The sequence below is a fragment of the Chrysemys picta genome, chromosome 7, assembly GCF_011386835.1.
Source record: "Chrysemys picta bellii isolate R12L10 chromosome 7, ASM1138683v2, whole genome shotgun sequence".
In the NCBI taxonomy this organism is placed as follows: Eukaryota; Metazoa; Chordata; order Testudines; family Emydidae; genus Chrysemys; species Chrysemys picta.
Genome location: NC_088797.1, coordinates 118,656,126 through 118,682,979, shown reverse-complemented (window position 1 = coordinate 118,682,979; position 26,854 = coordinate 118,656,126). Strand labels below are relative to the sequence as shown.

At 41.3% G+C, this 26,854-nt stretch overlaps 2 protein-coding genes across 14 annotated transcripts in view; one reads left to right on the top strand and one right to left on the bottom strand.

The window, feature by feature from the left end:
• Positions 1–2,178: 2,178 nt before the first annotated feature.
• On the bottom strand, positions 2,179–22,312 carry ZDHHC6 (zinc finger DHHC-type palmitoyltransferase 6). 3 transcript variants are annotated; one of them, XM_065552484.1, is made up of 12 exons: positions 22,176–22,312; positions 20,818–21,304; positions 18,326–18,417; positions 15,470–15,629; positions 14,320–14,481; positions 12,884–12,937; positions 9,354–9,521; positions 4,875–4,916; positions 4,227–4,372; positions 4,094–4,137; positions 3,271–3,381; positions 2,540–2,788 (listed from the first exon to the last, which is right to left on the bottom strand). In XM_065552484.1, exons 2-12 carry the CDS (start codon positions 21,082–21,084, stop codon positions 2,685–2,687), a joined length of 1,350 nt encoding a protein of 449 aa, XP_065408556.1. In that variant the 5' UTR covers positions 21,085–21,304; positions 22,176–22,312; the 3' UTR covers positions 2,540–2,684. The 3 variants fall into 3 exon arrangements, with proteins under 3 accessions (XP_005293962.2, XP_042711174.2, XP_065408556.1); XM_005293905.5 differs by lacking the exon at positions 3,271–3,381 and having other exon boundaries at positions 2,179–2,788; XM_042855240.2 differs by lacking the exons at positions 3,271–3,381; positions 14,320–14,481 and having other exon boundaries at positions 2,179–2,788.
• Positions 22,279–26,854, top strand: part of VTI1A (vesicle transport through interaction with t-SNAREs 1A) — a 343,084-nt gene continuing 338,508 nt past the window's right edge. For 3 of the 11 annotated variants that reach the window (XM_065552486.1, XM_065552485.1, XM_065552494.1), the window contains exon 1: positions 22,491–22,719. In XM_065552486.1, coding sequence (XP_065408558.1) covers positions 22,626–22,719 — 94 coding nt within the window. In that variant the 5' untranslated portion in view covers positions 22,491–22,625. Of the gene's footprint in view, positions 22,720–26,854 lie in introns of all 11 variants that reach the window. The other 8 variants (XM_065552495.1, XM_065552487.1, XM_065552492.1 and 5 more) reach the window with 7 other exon arrangements.

The following is a 26,854-nucleotide window of genomic DNA, read 5'->3' as shown; positions in this document are numbered from 1 at the left end:
TACTGTAAAACAAAGCATGTTTTATGCTTTTGGTTTTATTAGGATTTAGATGATCTTCCATAGGGAGGTGCTATGCATGCCACAGTTTCTCTTACTGACTCTTGGTACCTGCTCAGTTTTCACCTAAACAAATTCCTAGTCCTCATAGTCATAGAGACCTTCATATGATGAACTTTAAGTAAACTTACCCTATCTCCATAGGTAGGGATTTAAACAGCCTATTCAGCTGACAGGTTCATAGCCTCCACTGATATACCTCCATAATGTTTTGATGCAACCAGACACTTTGGCCGACACCTGCTGCTGCCTTCACAGAGGAAGTTAATGGCAAACTTCCTACATTATTCCATGGAATCCTGTTTTTAGCTAGAAACTAGGCCAGTTAGGAATGCAGACAAGCTGAATGGTCTACTTGGAGAAACATGGACACATTGTCCATGTGTCAGTATATAATGCCTGCATCTGTAACTTTCACTCCATGCATCCAAAGAAGTGAGGTTTTTACTCACGAAAGCTTATGCCCAGATAAATCTGTTAGTCTTTAAGGTGCCACCAGCCTCCTTGTTGTTTTTGTAGATACAGACTAACACAGCTACCCCCTGATACTTGGAGAAACAGACATTCAAGTGAGTCGCTACAACTGTCAATTCTCTACTAAACATGAAAGTCATTACCAAGCTAGGGTGCCTGGCCAACACTGCAGGAATTAAGGCCCATTAAGCAGTTAGGCTAATGCCACTACATACCCTTGTGTATAGTGTCATTAGAACCCTCAAATGGTTGAAATCATTAAAGTAAAACCTAGCCAGAGTCATGGGTGGGGAGGGTATGTCACAGCAGTAGACATAGGAAGCACTGAGTCAAAGCTAATAGATGACTACTGGGGATGATCCCAGCAGGAGACAATAGAAGCAGTTAGGACCAGTTTGAACTACTTAAGGGACTGTCAAGGGGTTCTAATGACACTATCTCAGCTCTCCTCTTCCTGCAACTAATTTTACCAACAGCTCCCAGCCTCTCTGAGAACAAAAAACACTTGCTGGCTTTAAAAGGATTCTCACTGGGTACAAAGGAGAACTCTGACAGTGGAACTTAGAGGTGTGTTAAGTAGCTAAGCCTACCTTGGCTATCATTATGGAATGTTAACACTTTAAAACATACAGAGGGGCCTATGGCACCTTTAAGACTAACAGAAGTATTGGGAGCACAAGCTTTCGTGGGTAAGAACCTCCCTTCTTCAGATGCAAGTAATGGAAATTTCCAGAGGCAGGTACAGAGAACCTCATTATCTCCATACTGATTTATACCTGCCTCTGGAAATTTCCATTACTTGCATCTGAAGAAGTGAGGTTCTCACCCACAAAAGCTTGTGCTCCCAATACTTCTGTTAGTCTTAAAGGTGCTACCGGCCCCTCTGTTGCTTTTTACAGATTCAGACTAACACAGCTACCCCTCTGATACTTTAAAACATGCATCCTGCTGAGAGAAAAAAAACCCAAACAATCAATGATTTACGCTAACTGCTAAATAAAATCAGTTTGGAGGAAGAAGGATGTTAATCCCTATCACCAGTCACAGGATCCCAAAACCTGTTGCCCTGCAGGCTGATAAACAGTTGGTCTATACAGGGCAGCCTAGGAGTGAAGGAATTATGAAATTCCATCTTGAGACAAGCAAGGGCACAAGGCCCAGCCCCTGTAGTGGGTGCTCAGACCAGAAAGGGAACAGAGGTGCTGCTAACTCTGCAACTGTGCCATTAATTAGGTGAAAAGAAGAACAGGAGGACTTGTGGCACCTTAGAGACTAACAAATTTATTAGAGCATAAGCTTTCGTGGACTACAGCCCACTTCTTCGGATGCTGTAGTCCACGAAAGCTTATGCTCTAATAAATTTGTTAGTCTCTAAGGTGCCACAAGTCCTCCTGTTCTTCTTTTTGCGGATACAGACTAACACGGCTGCTACTCTGAAACTTTTTATTAATTAGGTGGACTTTCTCCCTTACCAGAGTATATAGAGGACAGTGATTACAGTTAGGAAGATCAAGAATTGAAACATTACTATCTCAAAGTTCCATCACTGTAAGCTCCTTTCAGATCCAGATCTTTTCCCATTTCTGCACTTGTAAATTGACTAGAGTGACATTTTAAACATTTAAATGCACAGTCATAATACACACATACAGAATACACTGTTTATTTGCAATTGACAAAAGTTTACACATTATTAAAAGTCACAGGTAGCAAATCATACTTGCATTTGAATTCCAAGTTTACTCTATAGTTTTCAAAGGGGCACCTGGGACACATGGCCAACTAATATACAAAGGAAAAGCAGCATGCATTAGCCACAGATACCGTTGTGGGAAAATTTAGAAATAAAGGTCCCTCAGTCTGCAATTAAAAAAATCCTTCATTTAAACAGTAAAGAAAACACAATCAAATCTGTCCTAAGGTGGAAAAACCTTTGTATCTCAAAGGCATCTATGTGGAATGGCTTCTTCAGTTATAAAAACATTAATAAAAATATATGCAAACCATGGCACTAGGGTACCCTTTAATTGTGAGAAAAAGAAGTCACTTTCACACCATATTTCCTGCATAAGTCTAAATATACAGAAGGTTTCAAGTAAAGGACTGTGGTCTGAAAGGAACATTTCCATTTATTCGTAAAGACGATGAGACGGCTATCTATTTTTCTTCTCTCCATCCAATGGTTGATCCATTTCAGAGTCATACAGGCATTTTTCCACACATTTCCTTGGGAACCAGCCTCTGACTCTCATTCCAGCTGGTGGTAAGAAAAGATACATTAATGAGTTATAATATAGCATTTACCAGGGATCCTCCTGTGTATTCATTCTAATAGATAATCATCATGTAACCCTCAAAATGCAGGACTTGACATTACTCACTCTGATGACTGGCTTAGGATCAGTGTTTACTGAAGTTAACTGCCAAACCACATTTAGCCCTAGGCAGTCTCAGACCTTCCAAGAAAGACACACACATCATCATAACTTATCCTCATCTTTCCTTGTTTCTAGTCTGATTTGGAGCAGCCAAAATTGGAACTTAGAAATATCTATTCTGAAGCTGGTATTCCAAGCTGCTTTTCCACTATAAAGTATTAATTCCTAACTGTTTGAGATAGAAGCTGCTAAAAAAAGTCATTGGAATTTAAGTACAGATGGGCAGGCCAACGGGAGGGGAGCGGGGAGGTGGGGGGGGGGGGGGGAAGAGATGGGAGGGGTGGAAGCCGGTACAAATTACCAGGACCTGGTGGTCCGGAAGGGAGCCCGGGGCCTGGCTTCCCCCATCTCTCATCGACCCTGTTTAGCCAGTCCGCTCTTGCTGGGGGGCCCGAACCCACTCTTGGCGGCCCTTCAGATGGGGTTAGATATATCAAGATAACAGTCAGAACTACTTGACTCTAAAATCTGATACATCTTGTTAGAAATTAATTTTCTGTAGAATTAGACAGAGAACTTACATACTGTTTATAGTTATGATGGTTCATAAGACATGGATTTAGAATCAGTCTTGATTCAGGGACACTAACAAGCTCCAGATGTTGGAGCAGTCTATTTTGCATTAAATATATTTTTTTAACTAAACTATTTATTTAACAGGTTCACAAATCATTGCCCTCTAAATACCAGAAATAAAATGATAATCATGACAACAGTGAGGGTTTTTTTGTTCAGAGAAACATGCAGTGATATATTCATCAAATCTCTGTTTAATAGGGTTTTACCAAATTACAGAATGAACCTCTTAATACCATCCAGGATATGTTTCTGTAGAATTTATTAAACTGAGTGAAAATTCAGCCTTTATTCCTTTATAAAACCTGGAGTATCTATCAAACGTTAATATTCAAAAAAGTTGGATCAGTTTGCTGGGTGTTTTTTGTAGCTGAAGGTATGTCAATTCTATATTCTGAAGATTAACATTTACTATTTACCATATTTTAGTTAATGGAGTTAACTAATTAATGGTTTTTACATTTGCAGTGTACCAGCCTAGACTACACTGCTAAAACTATAACACGGATTTGCTTCTTGAAGAATAATTAAAAGTAATTGCTTTGTACCGTCAGTAGTTGAGTCAAGAACTTTGTCTCCATACATCCAGTGTCTGAAAAAGGTGCAAAGATATTCATTAGACAGTAGGGCTAAATCACACAAACTTCTCTCAATCAAGTATAAATGTATAAAGCCACTAACTTTAAGCCTCTAGTGGCCAAAATCAGATCCCCTTTACACAGTGCAATTCTCGGTTCTTCAGTGCATGGGGTTGTGAAGAATGTTTTAACACCTTTAGTCACAGGGCAGCAGGCACCACTGTAATCTTCTACTGCTCGGTACCGCACCTGCCAATTTAAAGAGATCACAGACATGTTGTAGTGCAAGAAGTCACTCCTTTGCTGTCAGTCTCACTTTTCCATTAGCCTTAATTTCATACTAAAATCTATTCAAGCATACTGAGACTCTGATGTGTAATGACAACTACTGTCACAGCCACTCTAAAGTCTATGTTAACTGTTTAAAAAAAAAAAAAAAAAGAAGATTGGAGTAATTCTTATCTTGTATTGTCATGGATGCATTTGTGTGTCTTGGGTATATAGTACTTGACTCTCCTGCTTATCAAATATAATCTAGAGAGGAAGAATTTAGTGTAAAATAAGATCAATATCTGAATTAAATAGGATTGCAGCTCTGTGTTTGTGAGAAATCAAAATTTGTATTTCCAAAGTGTTAAACTGGATGGGTAGTATTAAAGCTCCATTTTACCAAGAACTAGTATATCAGTAATAACTTACATTTACTGACACGGGAAACATGTTAGACTCCAAGCAACACAGAAATACTTACACTTCTTACTCGCTTGTCTGCTTTTTGTTTCAATTGCTCTATCTGCAAAAGATTATAAACCGGAGTTTAAGGCAGCATTTAGTATGAGAGCACTTACCAATTTTAAATACAAACTAAATAGTACCCTGAATCTATTTCCTCCCGTTTAAAGTCTATTTATGGACACACTGCCTTAAAAGCTTTATCTGTGGGGTAAAACTGGAGTTATTAAGAGCTGAGACCTTCATGGAGTTTCCTTTTCTCTCTTTATCACTATTGTTTCTAAGGGCCTGCTCCCATTCCCACTGAAATTAACAACATAAAATCTCGTTGACTTCAGTGATGCCAGGTCACCAAATTGAACACCTCCTTTAGTTAGCACTATTGACATTTGGCCATCAGTTAACCCATCCATTAGCTAACAGATTATAATAAACGCACACAAGAACTACAAGAGTCTGATCCCGAACCCATTTTCATTCAGAATGCGGAAGACGATTTTACCTCTCCGAAAGTAAGCATGCTTACTGGACAATCAAGAAGACTGGCCTTGGCTTTAGTTTTAGTGTGTACAAGGAATATAAGAACCGCCATACTGGGTCAGACCAAAGGTCCTTCTAGCCCAGTATCCTGTCTTCTGACAATGGGCAATTGCCACGTGCCCCAAAGGAAATGAACAGAATAGGTTATCATCAAGTGATCCATCCCCTGTCGCTCATTCCCAGCTTCTGGCAAACAGTGGCTAGGGACACCATCCCTGTCTATCCTGGCTAATAGCCATGAATGGAGCTATCCTCCATGATGTCAAGTATCAGGGGGTAGCCGTGTTAGTCTGTATCTACAAAAACAACAAGGAGTCTGGTGGCACCTTAAAGACTAACAGATTTATTTGGGCATAAGCTTTCGTGAGTAAAAACCTCACTTCGAAGATCCTCCATGTTATCCTCCATGAATTTATCTAGTTCCTTTTTGAACCCTGTTATAGTCTTGGCCATCTTGTGGCAAAGAGTTCCACAGGTTGACTGTGCGTTGTGTGAAGAAAGACTTCCTTTTGTTTGTTTTAAACCTGCTGCCTATTAATTTCATTAATTACACTAGTTCTTGTGATATAAGGAGTAAATAACACTTCCTTATTTACTTTCTCCACACCAGTCATGATTTTATAGACCTCAACCCTAACCCACCTTAGTCGTCTTTTTCTTTTTCCCAAGCTGAAAAGTCCTAGTCTTACTCTCTTCATATGGCAGCCATTCCATACCCCTAATAATTTTTGTTGCCCTTTTCCAAACCTTTTCCAATTCCAATATATCTTTTTTGAGATGGGGCAACCACATCTGAACACAGCATTCAAGATGTGGGCATACCATGAATTTATATAGAGGCCATCTGATATTTTCTGTCTTATTATCTATCCCTTTCTTAATGATTCCCAACATTCTGTTCACTTTTTTTTTTGACTGCCGCTGCACATTGAGTGGATGTTTTCAGAGAACTATCCACAATGATTCCAAGATCTCTTTCTTGAGTGGTAACAGCTAATTTAGACCCCATCATTTTATATGTATAATTGGGATTACGCTTTCCAATGTGCATTACTTTACATTTATCAACACTGAATTTCATCTGCCATTTTGTTGCCCAGTACCCAGTTTTGAGAGATCATTTTGTAGTTCTTCGCAGTCTGCCTGGAACTTAACTGTCTTGAGTAGTTATGTATCATCTGCAAATGTTGCCACTACACTGTTTACCCCTTTTTCCAGATTCTTTATGAATATGTTGAATAGGACTGGTCCAAGTACAGACCCCTGGGGGACAACACTATTTTCTTCTCTCCATTCTAAAAACTGATAATTTATTCCTACCCTTTGTTTCTTTTTAACCAGTTACCAATCCATGAGAGGACCTTCCCTTCTATCCCATGACAGCTTACTTTGCTTCAGAGCCTTTGGTGAGGGACCTTGTCAAAGGCTTTCTGAAAATCTAAATACACTATATCCACTGGATCCCCTTTGACCACATGCTTGTTGACTCCCTCAAAGAGGCATGATTTCCCTTATAAAAACCATGTGGACTCTTCTGCAACAAATTACGTTCATCTGTGTGTCTGACAATTCTGTTCTTGACTATAGTTTCAACCAGTTTGTCCGGTACTGAAGTCAGGCCTGTAATTGCCAGGATCACCTCTGGAGCCCTTTTTAAAAATTGGCGTCACATTAGCTATCCTCCAGCTATTTGGTACGGAAGCTGATTTAAATGGTAGGTTACAGACTACAGTGAGTAGTTCTGCAATTTTACATTTGAGTTCCTTCAGAACTCTTGGGTGAATACCATCTGGTCCTGGTGACTTATTACTGTTTAGTTTATCAGTTTGTTCCAAAAGGTCCTCTAATGACACCTCAATCTGAGACAGTTCCTCAGATTTGTCACCTAAAAAGAATGGCTCAGGTTTGAGAATCTCCCTCACATCCTCAGCCATGAAGACCGATGCAAAGAATTTATTTAGTTTCTCTGCAATGGCCTTATCATCCTTGAGTGCTCCTTTAGCATCTCGATTGTCCATTGGCCCCACTGGTTGTTTAGCAGGGTTCCTGCTTCTGATATACTTAAAAAAAAATTGCTATTACTTTTTGAGTCTTTGGCTAGATGTTTCAAATTCTTTTTTGGCCTTCCTAATTATATTTTTAAACTACATTTGACAGATTCATAGATTATAGGACTGGAAGGGACCTCGAGAGGTCATCGAGTCCAGTCCCCTGCCCGCATGGCAGGACCAAATACTGTCTAGACCATCCCTGATAGACATTTATCTAACCTACTCTTAAATATCTCCAGAGACGGAGATTCCACAACCTCCCTAGGCAATTTGTTCCAGTGTTTAACCACCCTGACAGTTAGAGTTTATGCTTCTTTCTATTTTCCTCACTAGGATTTACTTCCACTTTTTAAAAGGAGTTTCTATTTTATACAAGTTCTTATACCACACACATCCCCACAGCATCTGAATATTTCCAGATTCTCACAATTAGATTACCAAAGGGATCCTTTGGATTGCATGCCTGCTTTATTTAATGGACTCATTTTAAGCGCTCTTTCCCCCACGTCTCAAAAACTGATCCAGAGTGGGACATACCACTTTGGAATTATAAGTACCACTTGCTTTACCTACACCTGTTCTAAGTAAATACTGGAGAGGTTAGCTTTTATTGTCAGTGTAGAGGCAAAGAAAGTGTTTAATATCAAATAATAAAACCAGAATAGATCCTCAGGTAATTGTCACTTTTGATGGCTGTCTTAGCAGACACCAAGAACTTGAACTTCCACCTAGAAGTCCCTTCACGGTAGAGGCACTTTAAAGGAGAGGTGCATAAGAAGTTTACACTGCTGATATCCATGCTATAACTATTTTAATGAATAAATACTGTCAATGCTTGTCAATCCGTTAACATTCACAAGGACTAAATTTACAATTTATTCCATTATGTTAAAATGAGACTTCGATATTAAAAACGTTGCAAAACAAATACTACATGATAGTTCTAGTAGTAGCAAAAAGACTAATTTATAGCTATAAAGATAAGCCAGCAGCAAAAGACTGAATTACATTGTTAGCAGATACTGCTTCCTAGGGCTGAGTAATTTAAAATACAGGGTAATTTAAATTAGGATAATAAGATATAAATGAAGAGATGCTTCCTTGATCAGATTATAAAATAAAATAATTAAAAAAAGACACCCTTTTGTTAAGTGAGGCCGAGTTAATCAGAAGTCTTATATAAAAGTGTGAAGAATGAAAATAAATGGTATATTATTATGCACTGATAAATCTGTTATACTGCTTACAGCATATTTAAAGTTTGATAAAGGTACACAAGGCAAAAGTTAAACATTTAGTTACCAAATGCAGTAGTCATTTATGAGAAAAATAAAGATCGTCTAAAACTTTTGATACATTTTTACACTAGACACCCTATTTCTATAACCATTCTCTCTGACCAAACAGTTCAATTAGAGACGCTGCAGAAATCTGAATAGGATGTACTGGAATTGTGAGGAAAAGTTACACACACAAGTTAGATGGGCAATGGTGACTAAGCCAGCTGGAACTGCTACATTTAGCCTTTCTTGGAAGAAAACTGAGGGTAGGAAGAAAAAACACACAAGCATCTTTTATTCATTTTTTCAGTAGGAACTTAATTTAAATGAAAAATAGAAACAGATTTAATCCATGCAAAATAAAGTCAGGTATAGCGACACTTAACAGGAAACATGAAGTAGTATGATGGGCATTTAAAATTCTTAAATGCAAAATTAAACATTTTGAATCTATTGTATTACAGATGGGGGAGGATTTGACAGAGCTTCTATTTCCATTGTATAGTTAGTCTTATTTTGTGTGGGGTTATTTAAAAACAGATTTATAATGTGTGAAGGTAAGCAGACATCTGAGGGGTGTGGGTGTGTACATGGAAAATAGTGGAGAGATCGGAGAAGAATACTTACTGTCAAAGTATACTGATGACAGCCTTCTCTTACTGGCCATTCGAGGCCATCTCCCTCAGGAATCCCTGACCACGTAAAGACTTGTTTAAAGTTCTTCCATTTACTTCCCATGTCATAAGGAAAAATAAAGATCTCTCCCGTTTTGTAATATTGGATTCTGTCTTTGGCCTGCACACAGAAAACACATACATGACATTAAAAAACAAAACAAAACAAAAAACCCCACAACATGACTTAACAGCAAATATTAAGAGTGCCAAGAGTAGGGTTGTACAGGCCCTACAGTGTCATAAGGCCAAGAATGTGAGAGAGAGAGTGAAATCCTGCTAGAGTTTCTCTAGTTTGTGCCATTTTATAGCCTCGTATTGTTGAATTTTGGAATGTGTTTTACTCATTTATAGCATTCGTAGTGTCACCGGGCGTATGCATGCACACGCACACCATGGCAACCGTGCAAGGAGGCCCTTGCCTCATTCCCTTCACAGATTCCCAGGAATAATCCACAGGGGCTTATGTCTGGTCACAAACCTGCTTTCTTTCCACAGTAAAGTCTCTTCCACCCCAGTCTCCCACTGAACATGAAAATGGCCATACTGGGTCAGACAAATAATCCATCTAGCCCAGTGGTTCCCAAACTTTAACAACCTGTGAACCTCTTTCACTAAAATGTCAAGTCTCGCGAACTCGCTCCTAAAAATGAATATTTCCAGGGATTTTCTCATTTACCTGAGTATAAATTATACACGCAGTGATCTTGGAAATATAACATTTGTTTTTATGACATGCTTATTACACACTATTATTAATTACTATTTATCATTACAGTATTTTTATGACATTATGAAAGCGGCAACATGTTCAGTTTCGTAGCTTGTATCACTTTGAATAAACTTGTTATAAGACAAGGCTCCTATGTTTCATCAAGGAGTATCAGATGTGAAACAGCAGGAAGAGATTTAAGAAGCCAATTCAAAGAGTTCCTCCTACATAAGCATTCAGGTCCTGAGCAATCCAGGCAAACAACGCACGTTACAACAAAGCTTAAATTTGTTCTTCATAATAATTTAAAAAACAATCCTAGCTGCCTATTTCATTTTAAAAACAGCAAAAAATATCCACCTTCCTTTCCATTTCTTATAAGGAATCTTGAAGTTTAAATCTCCCCAGTGTGATAGAGATGCTTGCTTTGATCTGCTTAGCTCTTGGAAGTCCAGGGGCTCCGGGCTGCTGGCCCCGTGGTGCCTGGGGTTCCTAAGGACAGCTCTGTCCGCCATTAGGGAATTTTTCCTCGAGAACCCCCTGTAAAATTTCACGAACCCCAGTTTGGGAACCACTGATCTAGCCCAATATTCTGTCTTCTGACAGTGGCTAGAGCCTGGTGCTTCAGAGGGAATGAACAGAACAGGGCATTTATTGAGTGATCCAGCCCCTGTTGTCCAGGCCCAACTTCCGGCAGTCGGGCACAGCGCTGCCTCCTGCCTAAGTCTGGCTCCAAGCCTCTCCACTAGGCACAGTTATTAGCCCACTCCTAGGCTCTGCTCAGTCTCTCTGCATGCAATCAGGGGCTTGCACAGGCTCCCTTCTTGGGCCTATGTTTGTTGGACTCTCAGGCCAGTCCTCCAACAGGTTCCCCAGCTGCTTCCCTGCTGAGCCTTTTCAGCAGCAGCTCTCTTCTCTTTCCCCCTGTTTGCCCCTACTTCGCTTTTAGTGAGGCCCAGGCACCTTCCCTTAAGTTCAATTGGGCAGCAGGTAATCAGTCACAGATACACTGGACCCTACATCCTCTCTTAAAGGGGCCAGTTACCCTATGACACCTAGCAATGGGGTCAGTTAGATACACCACTGATTAGCTCACTATGTTCCAAATATTTGCTTGTTTTAAAAAGGCTGATATCTGGCCAATTTTCAAAACTTGGTACAATGTGTTGCATAATTTAGAATTCATGGACTTTTCAGATTATATCATAACTTTCATGATGTGTGCAGTTTGGTATTATCTGAAATAATGTCCACACCTCTCAAATGATTTCACATACATGTACATTCTGAATTTTCTCTTTTATTACCTAACAACTTTTAATTCTTTAAGTAATAGTGACATCTAGTGGTACAGTCACAGAAGGATAAAATATATTTAATGCTGCGCAGTTTGAAATTTAAACAATTTTCTGTATGTGTATAGTTTTCAACAGGAACATAAACTACAATCAATCTGTACTTGCAGAGAGTCTTACCACTATGACTCTGTGTTTGCACACAGAAGCACAAAGGCAGTTTTAATTCCATTTTAATAGGAAGCTGCCACACTTGGAGCCTCATTTTTTATTTGTACTGTGGTTGCGCTGAAAGACTCAAATTAGGATTAAGGCCCAATTGTGCTAGCTTCTGTGCAAACACGTAGGGCCTTATTGTGCTAGGTACTATGGTAACACACCGTACCTGTCCTAAGGGACTTACAGTCCAATTTAAAACAAGAAATAACAAGTGAATGTGACAAACAAGAGGAGGGGGAGGACGATGATAACAGGTCAGTTAGGTGCACAACTTGGTGGTTCCGAGCACTTAGGTTGTTTTTTTAAAAAAAAAAGCATCACTATCACTGACACCCTTACATTTTAGCTGTTAGCTGGCTGATTTCTTGTTAGGTATTATAGAAAAAGTGGGTCTCATGGAGGGATTTAAAGGTGGTGAAGGTACTGGCCTTATGGATTAGTTTAGGAAGGGCTTTCCATACTGAATGAAGTAGTCATAGAAGAAAGCACAAAAATACTTGTTTTAACTCATCTCCTAGATGAGGTCAAAAGTGGCACCATTGCCAGAATGGGTGAGGGCGGGAGACAACAAAAGTGGCAAGCCTGGATAAAGAGATAGTTGAGGAAGGTCATCTTTAGTTCCAGATACAGAACCACACACTTCATGTAGCACAACTGTCCAAAGGAAAATAATTTATTTTCCAGGTTCATCTCCTACGCCCCAAATAAAAGATATCCTTAGAGCAGGAGTAGGCAACCTATGGCACGCGTGTGAAAGGCGGCACGCAAGCTGATTATCAGTGGCACTCACACTGCCTGGGTCCTGGCCACCGGTCTGGGGGGCTCTGCATTTTAATTTAATTTTAAATAAAGCTTCTTAAACATTTTAAAAACCTTATTTACTTTAAATAAACAATAGTTTAGTTATATATTATAGACTTATAGAAAGAGACCTTCTAAAAATGTTAAAATGAATCCTGGCACGCGAAACCTTAAGTTAGAGCGAATAAATAAAGACTCGGCACACCACTTCTGAAAGGTTGCTGACCCCTGCCTTAGAGGGTTTGTCTTCTATTTAGATATGTTTCAGTGAGTCTTGGGTACAACTGTGTATTGTAGGCAAGCTTAAATCTGTGGTGACCTGAAACAATGTTTTACAGTGCAACAATACCTTGGGTTTAAAGCCCAGGAGGCAAAATAATAAAAAAAGAGATGAATATAGTTCGCAGTAGTGTCGTGATAGAATATACTGCAGGATGTACTAGAATTATAGCCTACCTTATCTTCAATCCATGATTCGATTGAAGTTTTATTCCTCAGAATGACTTTCATCTAAAAAAAGTAAAAGAATTAGAGGAAGTTGGCATGGGCTACATCTAGGAAGTACATCAATTGGGCAAACTGTACTTCATTTAACATAACAGTCATTCCAACAGTGTAGAGAAATGTTTAAGTTAAAAGTTCATGGCAATTTATAAAATATTACAAATATTAAAACTCAGCATGAATAAAATGTTTTCTAATCCCATCCTTATAGGGTGGATATGTGATTGTAGCATGGTAGTGAAGACGTGGTGGCATGAACTAGCTGCCTGAGTGTATGCCCACTGGGAACCCGGGTACATACTTGGGTTTCTAGCCCACATTGAAGCTTATGCCACCACATCTTCACTATTCTAATTGTCCATGTTATTCTAAAGCTAGCTTGCATATGCCTACCCCAGCTCCATCACACCTTCACTTGCAATGTAGACATACCCTTAAAAATGTTCATTGTGCATTATAGGGGAGGCCTAAAATGTAATACTTTGCACTTGTACCACTCCTATCAGAGGATCTCAAAGCACTTGAAAAACAAAAAATGTATCACCACAATACCCATTATTATCCTTATTTCAAGGATGGGAACACTGAGAAAGAGAGAAGTTAAATGATTTGCTTTTTGGTGAACAGAACCCAGGAATTCTGACTCCCAAATCCTCTCTACCCATTAGATTACACTCCCTAAATTCTTCAGTGAAAGAAAATGATAGAAGGAATGAGGGAGAAAATGAAGGAAATGAAAGAGCGCAAAAAGAAAAATTAAAAGAAGAGTCGCACACAAACAAAAAGTTGGAAAAACAGTTTTCATTTTAATTCTGAATTCTGTTCCTCCTCTTCCATTAGGAACCATTAAAAAAGGGATAGATAATAATACACTAAATATCATAATGCCACTATATAAAGCCATGGTACACCCACACCTTGAGTACTGTATGTAGGTTTGGCTGCCCCATCTCAAAAATATATATACACCTCTACCTCGATATAACGCTGTCCTCGGGAGCCAAAAAAATCTTACCGCGTTATAGGTGAAACCGCGTTATATCGAACTTGCTTTGATACACCGGAGTGCGCAGCCCCGCCCCCCCCCCCGGAGCACTGCTTTACCGTGTTATATCCAAATTAGTGTTATATCAGGTCACGTTATATCGGGGTAGAGGTGTATTAGAAATGGAAAAGCTACAGGGAAGGGTAACAAAATCTCTCTCCATATGAGATTAAAGAGACAGACTATTCATCTTAGAAAAGAGAAGAGTAAAGGGGGATATGAGAGAGGTCTATACAATCAAAAATGGTGTGAAGAAAGCAAATAAGGAAGTGCATTACATCAGTAGCCTCCCCAGTAAATCTTACAGCCTTTAGCTGTTTGTAACAAAAGCTGTTAAACTCACCTGGATAATAAACAACATCCCAACTGCTATGGTTGTTCCTAATGCCAGCCCCAATGCAAATAAAGATGCAGCAAATGCAGACAATCCAAAAGGAATAATAGGAAGTGGGTCTCTTTTGGCTGCACTCATATCAATCTTTACAGAACTCCACCCAAAAGATATCTATTAATGGAAAATATGATTAAATTGCTGTTATTTTCCAATGAAACTAAACAAGTTACCAATAAGAAACCTGGCTTCAAGCCTCTGCCAAGGTTTTTAACGCAGTAACAGTGATTCCTAAAAGACACACTAGTGGAGTTTCTCAATTTTTTTCACAAGTTTGTTCTTTGCCAGAAGTAGGCCTTTGTTCGATGAAAAGCTTATACTCTATAGAGAATTACAGTCACTATCCTGTGGACTCCATAGCATGCTGGTCCTAAATTCTGCAGCAAATTCTCTAAATTCTGTGGCACACGAGGAGAAATTCTTTGGTAGCTTCAGATAAGTATTATGCTGTCCACACATTTTCTGTTTACAATATGGCATAAGTTTGCCTCCATAGGTTTAAAACAAAACAACAACAAAACTAAAATGATGAAGGGGGCAGGTCACACCTCTCCATGCTATTGCTTCAGGTTGTCTGCAAACTCAGCAGAGGTCATTTTTCTAGTTACACTCAACTGGCATTTTAAAGCTTTTCTTCACCACCAGGCAAGCTGGAAACAACTGTGTTTTAAAATGAAAGCTTAGAACTGGAAACATAATTCTGTGAAAAGGCAAGGATTCCATGGCAAATACTGCTTCTTTTTTATTTGAACTTCTCTTGATTTAAATGAAATTGCTTTAGGTTATTTTCAGTCTTAGACTGAGATAATCAATCTAGTCTGTTCTTGAACACAAGGGAAAAATCTCCTGACTTCTGGCAACAGGCAGAAAAAAAGCAAAGGATACCTGACCTGGTCACCATCCAAAGCATAAAGCAAAAAACTACCTGACCCCTAAAAGTGCTACCCAGAAGTTGTATCCAGTCAATAAAGAAACAAAGTGGAAAACACAGTGACTGTGGAGAATGACAGGAAAAAAAGAGCAGATTACAGAGGGTTGGGGCATCTTTACGTCCATTGTTTACTTTAAACAATGCTTTGAACTTTCAAATGTGTTTTCTTACCCTGTTATAAAGCTGAGTGTACATGGTCATAACAAAAATGAAAGAAGCATGGATACATCCAAGTGGAGCTAAAAGGAGAAACAGAGTGAAGGATGCGTGATTCTGATACCCACAACAATTATTGATCCACGGACAATGATGGTCCATTTTCATCACACACCTAAGAATAAAAAAAAATTACTGTTATCATTCAAGAGCTTTAGTGTTAGTTCACTGGACTGTACATCAGTAGTATTTAAATAAAAAGCATAAAGTAAATTTCTAGCAATTCTCCCTCCATACATTAAAGCCTACTTGAGTTTCCCCTAAAACAGCCTAGAATCATAGAAATTAGAGAAGGTGAAGATATATCTGTTCATCCAGTCCTCAGGTTCTCATTTTTTTTAAGACAATCCATGAAACAATCACCATTTTTCCTCCCACTCCTGATTCCCTGCTTTCCATGTGACTATTAAAATTTTTGATTATGTGAAAAAGGTATTATTAGGAGAGTACAAAATGAAAATAAACTGATTTTAAAGCAATGGGTGTAGTTGTTCGGTTAGATCCACTATTCTGTATCTTTAATTCCCCTCCCGAAGTGTGTATACTAGATCTCTGTGTTGCCTGCAGTCCCGACATTTCTAATCTGTCCAGGTCACTGCAGTTTGGTTCCATCCTCATATATACTTGCTACTTCTCTAATTGCTACTTCTCTAATTTTGATCACATTTGAATTTACACCAAACACCTGGATAAGACAGTAAACAGCTAAAGGATGCATAGGTTTCCCCCCCCCAATTTCTTTTTTGTTTTCATTTAAAGGGACAACTAATTATTAAATGATAACTAGTTTCACAATATTCAGTTTCTAACAGAGCACCTTTATGGCTTAGAACTCTTTTAAAAAAAGAAAAAAAAAAGAAAGGATTTTTCAGCTCCTCTGCAGAGGTGTAGAAGTGTTTTTTTCCCTCTACAGGAGCCACATAGGACATCCCCAGGCACTGCCCTCCCCAGTTCCCCTTCCTCTCTGTGCACGATCCCACCTGATGCTTTTTTGCTTTCAGCTCTTCTGCTGGTAAATATCACACTGCAGAGCTAACAGAAGAGCAAGTACCATCAACAAAATAGTGGACTATACAAATATCCAAAGTAAACAATCTGAAAAACCAGAGGGGAAAAACATTTTTTTTTTTTAACTCTTTCAGCTAGAGGTTAACTGTAAGAATAGTAGATATAAAATTTGCATATGGAAGTGTCCTTTTCAAAATTACAGTATCCCTTTAAGTTTAGTTTAAAAGCTTCTGGAAAACCTACACACACAAGTTGCACCCATTTAAGTTAAAATTAATTTAAAACTCTCTTTAGTTAAATGAATACAAACTCTTGTGGGCATTCATATATCAGTTTAAAACTGGTTACATTAGTTTAGCTTGTGCCTACAGATACAAATTAAATTGCTATAAGAATGTCCATACATAAAGTTGCATCAGTTTAAGGAAATACAATTATAAGTGTAATTTTTATATGCATCATTGAAACTTTGTGCGTAAACCAGGTTCAGAGTGATGGACTGGGCTCTAACAGACCAATATACTTCAGCAGTGTAAAAGAAAGAGGTTCTGATAACTAGTTTCAGAACATGGTTAATTCTCTGCAGCTAGTCCCCTTACCTTAGAAAGGCTTAGAGTTTACTGACAAGCTATGAAAAAGTTAAGTATGCTCTACTGATCGTCTAAATTTTTCAAATATGTTCGTTTGTGAAAGGTTAACTGCTAACAGAACTTCACAGTTCAAGCGAATATTACTAAACTTCTGCCATCTCTTTCACAATCAATCATTCTTGGAAAAAACAGTAACTTGTAGACAGCAGTCTAATTTTAAGTTTTTAAAAACAGGAATCATATACTGATGTATATATAAATGATAGTGCTGCCCCTCAGTTTCAGACTCCTCACTTCCTGTAATGCACACAATGATAGAGCTCAACACAGCCTTGACAAAATGGACTCAATTTAATGCATCAAATGTTAACAGGAATACATCTGAGTATGCTGTAACTTCCTTCTTCTATGTTCTCAAATGGCTTTCAGATCAGGCACTGCTGAGCTAAATAAGTGAACTGTAAATACATACTGCACTGCAGATGGCTAGAAGTATTTGTGCATCTTTTCAAGCCACATTCCCTTCCCAGTGCAGCTATTTATGCTCTGACAAAACTATTTAAACTCGAAACAAAGCAACTGAAAGATTTATGAAGTGGCAGTTCACTGTGACTTAGAAAGTTTATACTATGGGTTTATTATGCTGAACCAGCAGGTTTTGGGGTATGCTTAAAAAAAATTTAGCTCTTGTTTCCTGACAAAGATTTCACAAACTTCCAGCCCAAGATTCCCATTAAAGTCAGTTTTATCCAGGTATAAAGATGGAAGAATTGGGCCCTCACTCAAATCAGTATTCCTTAAGTAAATGAAAAGTAGATGTTCGTTCTTTGTTTTTTTGGGGCAGGTGGGTGGGAGGAGTCACCAGGAGATGAAAGTTTCCCAGGTGCTTTTCCCCACCCACACCCCACTATCCAAATACTTTTCTATTTAAAAAATTCTTAATGGGAACCAATATTCAAATTTTTAAAAAAGAGCATATCTAAAGCTGGCTGTTTTAACCATATGTGCTCTCTTTTTTCAGAACAGTAAGAGAAATTCATTTCCATTTTCAAGCAGTGTATTTTGATATTGGAAACCAGCACACTGTTTTGAATATGGAAGTCCCTGCACAACGCACAGTGCAATACTCCAAACAATATATATTAATAACTCACCATTAAAACCATAAACTGCTTTAAGCCAAGAACAAAAAGGAACACAAGGAATACCGTACCTGTTACATTTTCGGCAGTGGTGTGAACGTGGTGCTTTGTAAGACTGGCACACTTTACAGTACTGGACATACATGCAGTCCTGAGATTTTTCCTTTAAGCATAAGAAGAGGCATATCAGAAACAAATACGTAATTCTACTAGCAGAGTATGTCTTAGCACTTTCATACTATGATGCTTCTGTGATTTGCTTTGTCTGGGTGTGGTTGGTCTCCACCCTTTTTAAATGGTAGGTAGAAGAGTGTATGAGAGAAATCAACAAAACTTTTGGCTACCATTCCAATTAACTCTTTGTTAATTGTAATGTTTTACAAAAGAAATACATTTCCACCTGAAAAATGTAGGTCCTCACCCTGCAAGTTACTCTGCACAAGCAGGTTTCTGCGCAGGTCAACTTGTGTGGAACTGGCAGCGCTGAATCCTTAGAAATTTGTTTCTTTATATGTGCCTGTTTTTCTCTCTCAGTTCTGGACCAATCTGGACCCTGAAGGAGGTTAAAGTAGCCTTAGCGCTGCTCTAATATATGCCAACTGGTAATGGCCTGTAAGTGTATTTTATCCTACCGGTGATCAATAGGGCAATGGTTCTCAAACTAGGGCCACCGCTTGTTCAGGGAAAGCCCCTGGCGGGCCGGGCTGGTTTGTTTACCTGCCGCATCTGCAGGTTCGGCTGATCATGGCTCCCAATGGCCTCGGTTCGCTGCTCCAGGCCAATGGGAGCTGCGGGAAGTGGCGCGGGCCGCGGAATGTGCTGGCCGCCCTTCCTGCAGCCCCCATTGGCCTGGAGCTGCGAACAGCGGCCAGTGGGAGCTGCGATCGGCCAAACCTGCGGACGTGGCAGGTAAACAAACCGGCCCGGCCCGCCAGAGGCTTTCCCTGAACAAGCGGCGGCCCTAGCTTGAGAACCACTGCAATAGAGTGCAAGGAGTTCCAGCCAACCTCCTCGTCAACCCAACATGCTCTCGAGAGCAAGAGGAGGGGCCAGAAGGGGGATGGCATAAAGCCTGTGATTTCCCTATATAAAGTAGAATGCCCAGCTACCCTGTTAGGGCAGCTTTAGGGTCCCCCTACCTCACCTTTCTATTGAAGAGCACTGTAAAGCCAGAACCGGGACCACTCCACTGGCACACTGTATCTAGGGTTGTCAACTTTGTAATATTTAAAAACTGAACACTCCAACAGGAGTGCCGGAATCTCCCCTTTCCCTGAGGCCCTACCCTAGTTCGCTCCTCTTTCCCCCTCTCCCCCATCGCTCGCTGCTCTTCCCTTCTCTCCCACACCTATGTCCTGGTTGGGAGGAACTCACCTGCAGAGCGGAGGCTGGGAGCTGCAGCCACCTGACACAGGTAGGAGGCAGCCCTGGCTAAGTAGGAGCTGGCACGGGTGATGATTCGGCACCTCCCCCACCTGCAGTAACTGGACTTCATGTGTCTGGTCAATGGGTCAGACTGGACACTGTCAGGTCCCCTTTTTGACTGGACTGAAAACAGGCCCCTGGCCCTCCCTAGTTGTACCTCTGCCCTTTGATTGTGTGTGAATAGTTTTTCAATTAGCTTGAGGAGATGGTCAACTGAGAACAAAAGAAATCGAACCTCCTCCCTTAGCTTACAGAAGTGTGTTGAATATATGGCCATGGAGCTGGATCCAGCCCACATGATGTATTTATATGGCTCACATAACATATTCACATTCACCAGAATCTAACTTATTTTTTTAAATTAAAGCTTAGTTTTCTAACCTTCACGACTGCAGACAATCTTCCAAATGTGAACCAAGTGTAATAGATACTGACGTCTGCATGAGTGTGCAAACAGCCTGAAACAATGACTCAGAGAACACCACTGTTCCCTATTAATCTGACTGAAGTATCAACAATAAAGTCGACAATAACACTACAGAGTCAACATTAATTATTTAACCACTCATCATTTTAGTGGATGGAATGGGGATAAGAGGCGGGACTGAAGCACATTAGATTGGAAACTGGGAGTTGCTGGAGCGAAGGAAATTCAGAGACGAGAAGAGGGTAGAAACTGAAAGGCTGATGGTGAAGGAAGAGAAACAAAAGGCAGAGCTCGCGGACGCCCAAAGGACAGATTTTCTCACTGAGCAATATGACAAGAAAGCACTTACCAAAAAGACAAGAAACAATAACCAAATGTTTAATTTACTACATAAAACCATATTCTCCTCCTTGATCTCTGTGGAAACCTCCTACTGACAGAGAATTTTCTAACATATTTTGGGTAGTATATGATCCTGAATTTATACACCAATCCACTTATCATATTGAAATGGAATCCAACCCTCTCCTTCCAATGAGTTTGACACTCCTGGCTTACAACATGCTACTTTCACAGAATTTCTTAATCTATGCTGACGAGGCAAGCGAGGTTTGAGTTTAATTTCTGCATTGCCAGACTACTAGCAAAGATGAATATTAAGATTTCATCATGAAAATTAACTATTAGTGAAAGTTTATTTTATTTCCTTACCGGTTTCCATCCTAAAGGAACATATCCAGGGCCAATAAACATGGCATTGAAGTAATTGTAAAGAATCATGACAGTCCAGTTTATGAGCATGATGAAATTCACACTTCCTCCCGTTGTGTCCAAAGGCCAATACCACATAACAGCATCTATCATAGCCATAGTAGAACATATTGCTATCACACCAAGGGCTATGATGGGGCCCCAGTGACATAGTCTCTTCAGTTCCTGGAGATTCTCAAACCTGATAACTGAACACAATGCACCCATTTTGAAGAAGAGTATTTTCCTATTTCAAATAATATTCAATGTTCCTATTTTTAACTACAGTTTTCCATTTGTCATAAGTTTTCATATCTTCAATAACAGTCATGCCTCCAAATACCAGATAGTTAGTTGTGATCAAGACATTTCTAATGTTTGGAAGAGTCATCAGATGTAGGAGCTCTTCACATCCATCTCAAGAGGACGATTTGCTTCTATACCTGACCTAGAAACACAGAAATAGGATAATTTCAAAATAAAGGAAAACAAAATGTGTTCTGTGAGTCGATTGCAATGATAGAATTCAATGCACAGCCCAGGGAGTTGTGTTGTCACTTAAGCCAAGTTCCTATGAAATGATTACTTTCACATTGCTTTGATTTTTATTGTGATATTAATGAGAGCATACCTAGATCCTTGAATGGGTGTCTCTTTTATACTTTTAAAATCTAAATAAAATGCAATAATATCTGTTAAAATCATGAAACACCACATCAGTCATTTGGGATAACTCACAAGAGACCCACAAAACAGGATTAACAAATCAGTGCATGTACAGCAGGAGACCATCAGCCAGTGACAGCATTTCTGCTGTAGGGAAGCTGTCTCGTAAGAGCCAGAGAGGCAGTAACTGCAACAATACACAGCAGCATTCAGCAGAGCCTGTCCTGCACCGAGCCCAGAGATCTGGATTACCTTCTCCAGGTGCTATAGTCAGGCTATTGGGAGAAGACATCTGAGCACCAACTCTGGCTCCCACATTCAATGGCTTATATTCTGCACCAACCCCAGGGGATCGGGGGCCCTTCTGCCTGCCCCTGGGTTCCCCTCACACCCCACCCTTTGCCAGCCCAAGAGCCCAGCAGGGGACAGGTGGGTCCCCCCGTACCTCTATGAGCCGAGCCCAGAGCAAGGATCCTACTGGGGCCACCCCTCCCCCATGCCTAGAGTCCCTCTGTAGCCACCCCTCCCCCCAGCTCTGGATACCCCTTTGGCCTCCCCTCCCCCCTAGATCCCCACCTCAAGTAGCCTTCCCCTCCCCCCAGCCCCGGAGCCCCCTGTAGCCTCTCCTTCCCCAGCCGCCTCCCCCAGCTCACCTCAGCCCCTCCGCAAGCTCCTGCCATGCCATGCCCCGCTGAGCGCTTCCCAGCACTTCCGGCGGCGCTCTCACGTGACCCGGAAATAAGACTCTTCTCTTCCGCCCTCACTTCTTTTCTTCCGGCCCTGGCGGTTACGCTCAGAAGTGGGTCCCCTCGGAAACCCTCCTGCCGATGTTGATTCCGGACGCAGTTCGTGGTCCCTGAGGGGACGATTATTCCCCGGGCCCGGGTCAGGGACTCGGCGGGTAGCGGGAGGGGGATGGGCAGCTCTTGGCGCTCCAGAGAAGGCGGCATCGCCGGGTCAGCGTCGGAACCATTGTCAGGGGGTTGCCGATTCCGGGAGGGACGCTTTTGGCTGCGGCACAACGCGGAAGCCTCTTGGCCGTGAGCAGCTGAGGCCGGCTTCTCCTTACCGCCGCCGTCTCCGGCCCGGACCCTGTTGCTACCATGTCCTCCGACTTCGAGGGCTATGAGCAGGACTTCGCGGTGCTGACAGCGGAGATCACGGGCAGGATCGGGAAGGTGCCCAAGCTGCTGGGCGGTGAGTCGGAGGGGCTGGGTGGGGGAGTGTGAGGGCGGGGTACCTGCGCGGGGTGCCTGGGCGGGGGAGTGTGAGGGCAGGGGGGCGGGGTGCCTGGGCGGGGGAGTGTGAGGGCAGGGGGGCGGGGTGCCTGGGCGGGGGAGTGTGAGGGCAGGGGGGCGGGGTGCCTGGGCGGGGGAGTGTGAGGGCAGGGGGGCGGGGTGCCTGCTCGGGGGAATGTGAGGGCAGGGGGGCGGGGTACCTGGGTGGGGGAGTGTGAGGGCAGGGGGGCGGGGTACCTGGGCGGGGGAGTGTGAGGGCAGGGGGGCGGGGTGCCTGCTCGGGGGAGTGTGAGGGCAGGGGGGCGGGGTACCTGGGTGGGGGAGTGTGAGGGCAGGGGGGTGGGGTACCTGGGTGGGGGAGTGTGAGGGCAGGGGGGCGGGGTACCTGCGTGGGGGAGTGTGAGGGCAGGGGGGCGGGGTACCTGGGTGGGGGAGTGTGAGGGCAGGGGGGCGGGGTACCTGCGTGGGGGAGTGTGCGGGCAGGGGGGCGTGGTGCTCGGGGTGGGCTGGAGTGAGTAGGTGGGGAGGGACCCAGCGTCGGTGCTACTTTCAGCCCCTGTGGCAGGTGCCGGGCACGTATCCCGGACACCTCATTATCTGTAGGTCACTGAGAGGGTCTGGGGCTCCTTCCCGGGTGAGACACCGCCCGCCTTCCGCGTGCAGGGACGCGGAGTTTGTAGCAGGACCTGCCCCAATATTGCATTGGAGTGTCTGCCGTTCCCTGTCAGACCGTCGCTAATAAGAGTCTGATAAACATGAAACATTTTCTCCTTGGGTGGGGGAAGGTCTGAGCAGCAGCAGCAGATGCACTGGGGTGCTGCCTGCAGGCTCAGGAAGGGGACAGTAGCTCAGTTTGCACTCTGGTCACAAGTGGAAAGGTATTTCGGTAACCATGGATGCACAGATTTTTAAAACCCAGCATAAGGGAGCATTGAGAGCATATCATTTGATCTTCTCCATAATGGGCCATAACTTTCTGGCTGATATAGAGCATGTTGTTTAAAAATACATTGCTCTGTGGTTGTACAGTATCAAGCACAAGGCCCTAGTCTGTGATTGGATGCTATGTAGATGCTACCAAAGTACAAGAAATTGCTTTGATTTTTGTAATTTCATAACATCATGGGAGAATGGCTGGATAAATACATGAATCTTCTTAGCATAATCTCAATTGTTCAACTAAAAAGAATTAAAAAAGATGAGTGATAGATGTGAGGTGGTGTGCTTCAGCAGACTTTTGGGAAAGACTGCTAATGGCCCTCTCCCCCACTCTGAAAGCAGGAGCGTGGGGAGGTGTAGTAGTGCTGCTTCTGCATAATACAAATTTCCTTTATATGGCAGAGCTCCTGAATCCCGCTGACCTTGTTTCCTTCTGCTGCACGAGATGGACCTGCTAGAAGCTTCCCTTTGAATTGATTTGAATAGGAGAACGTCTGGTTAATTTTTCCCCCAACATTCAAGAATTTAGCAGATGTTGGGATACTATTGATTCGTTTAGAAGGATGACTCAACTAACAGTCCTTATTGTCACAATACATAAGTGTCCCAGTGGGGAACTTAACCAAGGTTGTGTGGTATTACAGAACCAACAAGCCGTAGGAACAAAAGACGTCTTGAGGAAGAAATATCTTCTGTGAAGGCAAATAGCATTAGAAAAGCCAAGAAAATTTGGATCAGGGGAGTGGCTTCTAAATAGATTTTCTGTGAAGCCCCAGCAGGTCTTAAGGAAATTAAGCTGATGGCTTCTTGTGTTTTATTAATGTTCCTTAGTGTCTGAGAACTCTGTCCCTCCTAGGGTATGAATCAAAAGTATATTAATAACAGTTTGACTGCTTGAGCCAAAGGAGAATATCCCCTGACTGGTGATGCTTTTCTAGAGCTCTAACATCTAGGTGCTAAAACTGTTACATGCTTTCAACACTGTCTGTTGTCTGAGTTCCAATACTGTCCCCTGGCATGCTATATATTTGTAGGCAAACAGTCTCTCAACCTCTTGTTTAGTTTTCTTTGGGTGTGCTTTTTTCTTTTGTATTAAATGAAAGAGGGAATCCTACTTGCCTTCTTTACTTGGGTGTTGTAAGGAATACTTATTTCAGGACTTGAAAAATCTTTTTACCTATTTGCTAGTTATAGGGGGGGAGGGGAGGGCCTAATCTGTCATTTTTGGCAGGACTCAAACTTTAATTTAAAAACTTTTAAAAAAAAGAATTGTAGTACTTAAACTTGTGAAGACTACTTCACACATGTAAACTGGTTCTGCATTATTTTCCTGAGCCTGCAGAGAGACAGCCCTCTTTCTTATAGATGCGATGCCTTTGCAGGGCTATGATGGTGATAGGTACATCATAAGAATTTGAGAGAACAGAATAAGATGGGAGTGAAATGTGATTAAAACATGTCTTACTATTCAGATACAATTCTGAATACATTTGGAGAGCAGATTTCTTCTTTGGTCACTTGTCAGGGTAAAACTGCATTTTAAAATGACTTTGTCATTTATGTATTCTTTCTATTTGAACAACTGACATTATACCAGGAAGATTAATGTATTTCTCCAGCCATTTGCCAATGACATTATAAAATTACAAAAATCAAAGAAACTTCTGGTTCAAATTAAGATTTTCTTGGTGAAATAGTACTGTTTACAATCTAAAATTAATGACAGGATTAATATTATTAGAAAACCTATTGTAAAAGCTTTCAGCAGTTGTTATACTTTTATTAGTAAACCGTAATTAAGAAGTTACAGAGCAAGCTGATTGATGAAAGCCAATTGCTAACAAAAGTTAAATGGAGACCATTATATTGGTTGAGAAATGTCCCTAATCTAGTATATTTAAATTCTTTTGACGTCAATTTCATTTTCCATGTAAATGTCTTGTATGCATTGTGAGATCCTTATAATGTTGCTGATTGTGTGTGCACAGAAATGAGATACAGTTGATTTTTATCCGCATATGGTTGGCAGTGGAGGCAATAGACATTTTGCCAGCATCATTTTCAAACTGAGTTTCAAAAAAAAAAATTTGTTTTCAAACTGCTGTCAGGGAGCATGAAGAAAGCACTGCTGAAGATGATGATTCTGACCATCATTAATACAAACAGGGTGCTTCAGATGTATTGGAATTCAGGCAGGTTGGTGGCTTTGGAGGAGATGTCACCACAGGAATCACCATGATGCTATGCGGATGCTGATGGAGAAGCAAGAGGATGAAAGCTAGCAATTACTTCTACATGACTTTTTCCTGAATTGGCTTTACTCAGTAGAGCACCACTTCTGGGCTCAGCCAGCCTGTACTGACTGGTGGGACAGGACACTGTTGCAGACTTGGGTTGACCAGCAGTGGCTGTAGAACTTTAGGATGCAGAGGGCTGCTTTTCTGGAAAACTGCACAGACCTTATCCTCGGTTTGCAATGCTAGATCACCTTCTCAGTGTGGAACGGCATGTGGCTATCACCCTCTGGAAGCCTTAACACCCCGATAGCTGGTGGTCAGAAGCTGACCGATTTGGTGTTGACAAATCTACTGCTGGTATTGTAGTCACGGAAGTGTATGCTGTTATTAAGAGGATGCTATTATCCTGGATAATAAACCTTGGAGATTATTATTATGATGTAGGGGATTATTAATGACTTTGAACACTTGTGGTTTCCATATTGCATAGGGGCCATTGATGGAAGCCACATGCCTGTTTGTGTCTGTGACCCCACTGCCAGGCATTGGAATTAATCGACAGAAAGAGGAAGTTATTCTTGATTATACAAGGCCTTCTTGGTCATTATGGCAGGCTTGTTAACCGTAATGTGGGATGGTCTGGAAAGTGCCACGGTGCCAGGATCTTTAGAAAACTTTCCTGTTTTTTGTAATGAAATGAATTTTTTTCTTCCAAAACCACTATGGACGTTAATGGAATTGTAATTCTATCTGTTATGCTGGGAGACCCAACTCACCCTTTCCATGGTTTGTTAATCCTTTTACTGGACACTTGAATAGAGAAAGGAGCTGCTTAACTATACCCTGAGTAGCTGCAGAATGACTGAAGTATGCATTTGGAAGACTGAAAGGAAGGTGGAAGCGACTCATGACCAGGCT

Coding starts and splice junctions, on each gene's coding strand:
- ZDHHC6 (XM_065552484.1), bottom strand. CDS start 21,084: ATGGGTGCATTGTGTTCAGTTATCAGGTTTGAGAATCTCCAGGAACTG. Junction 15,630..18,325: donor CACTGCCGAAAATGTAACAG/GTACGGTATTCC, acceptor TTTTATTCTTAG/GTGTGTGATGAAAATGGACC. Junction 9,522..12,883: donor AATCATGGATTGAAGATAAG/GTAGGCTATAAT, acceptor TTCTGTGTGCAG/GCCAAAGACAGAATCCAATA.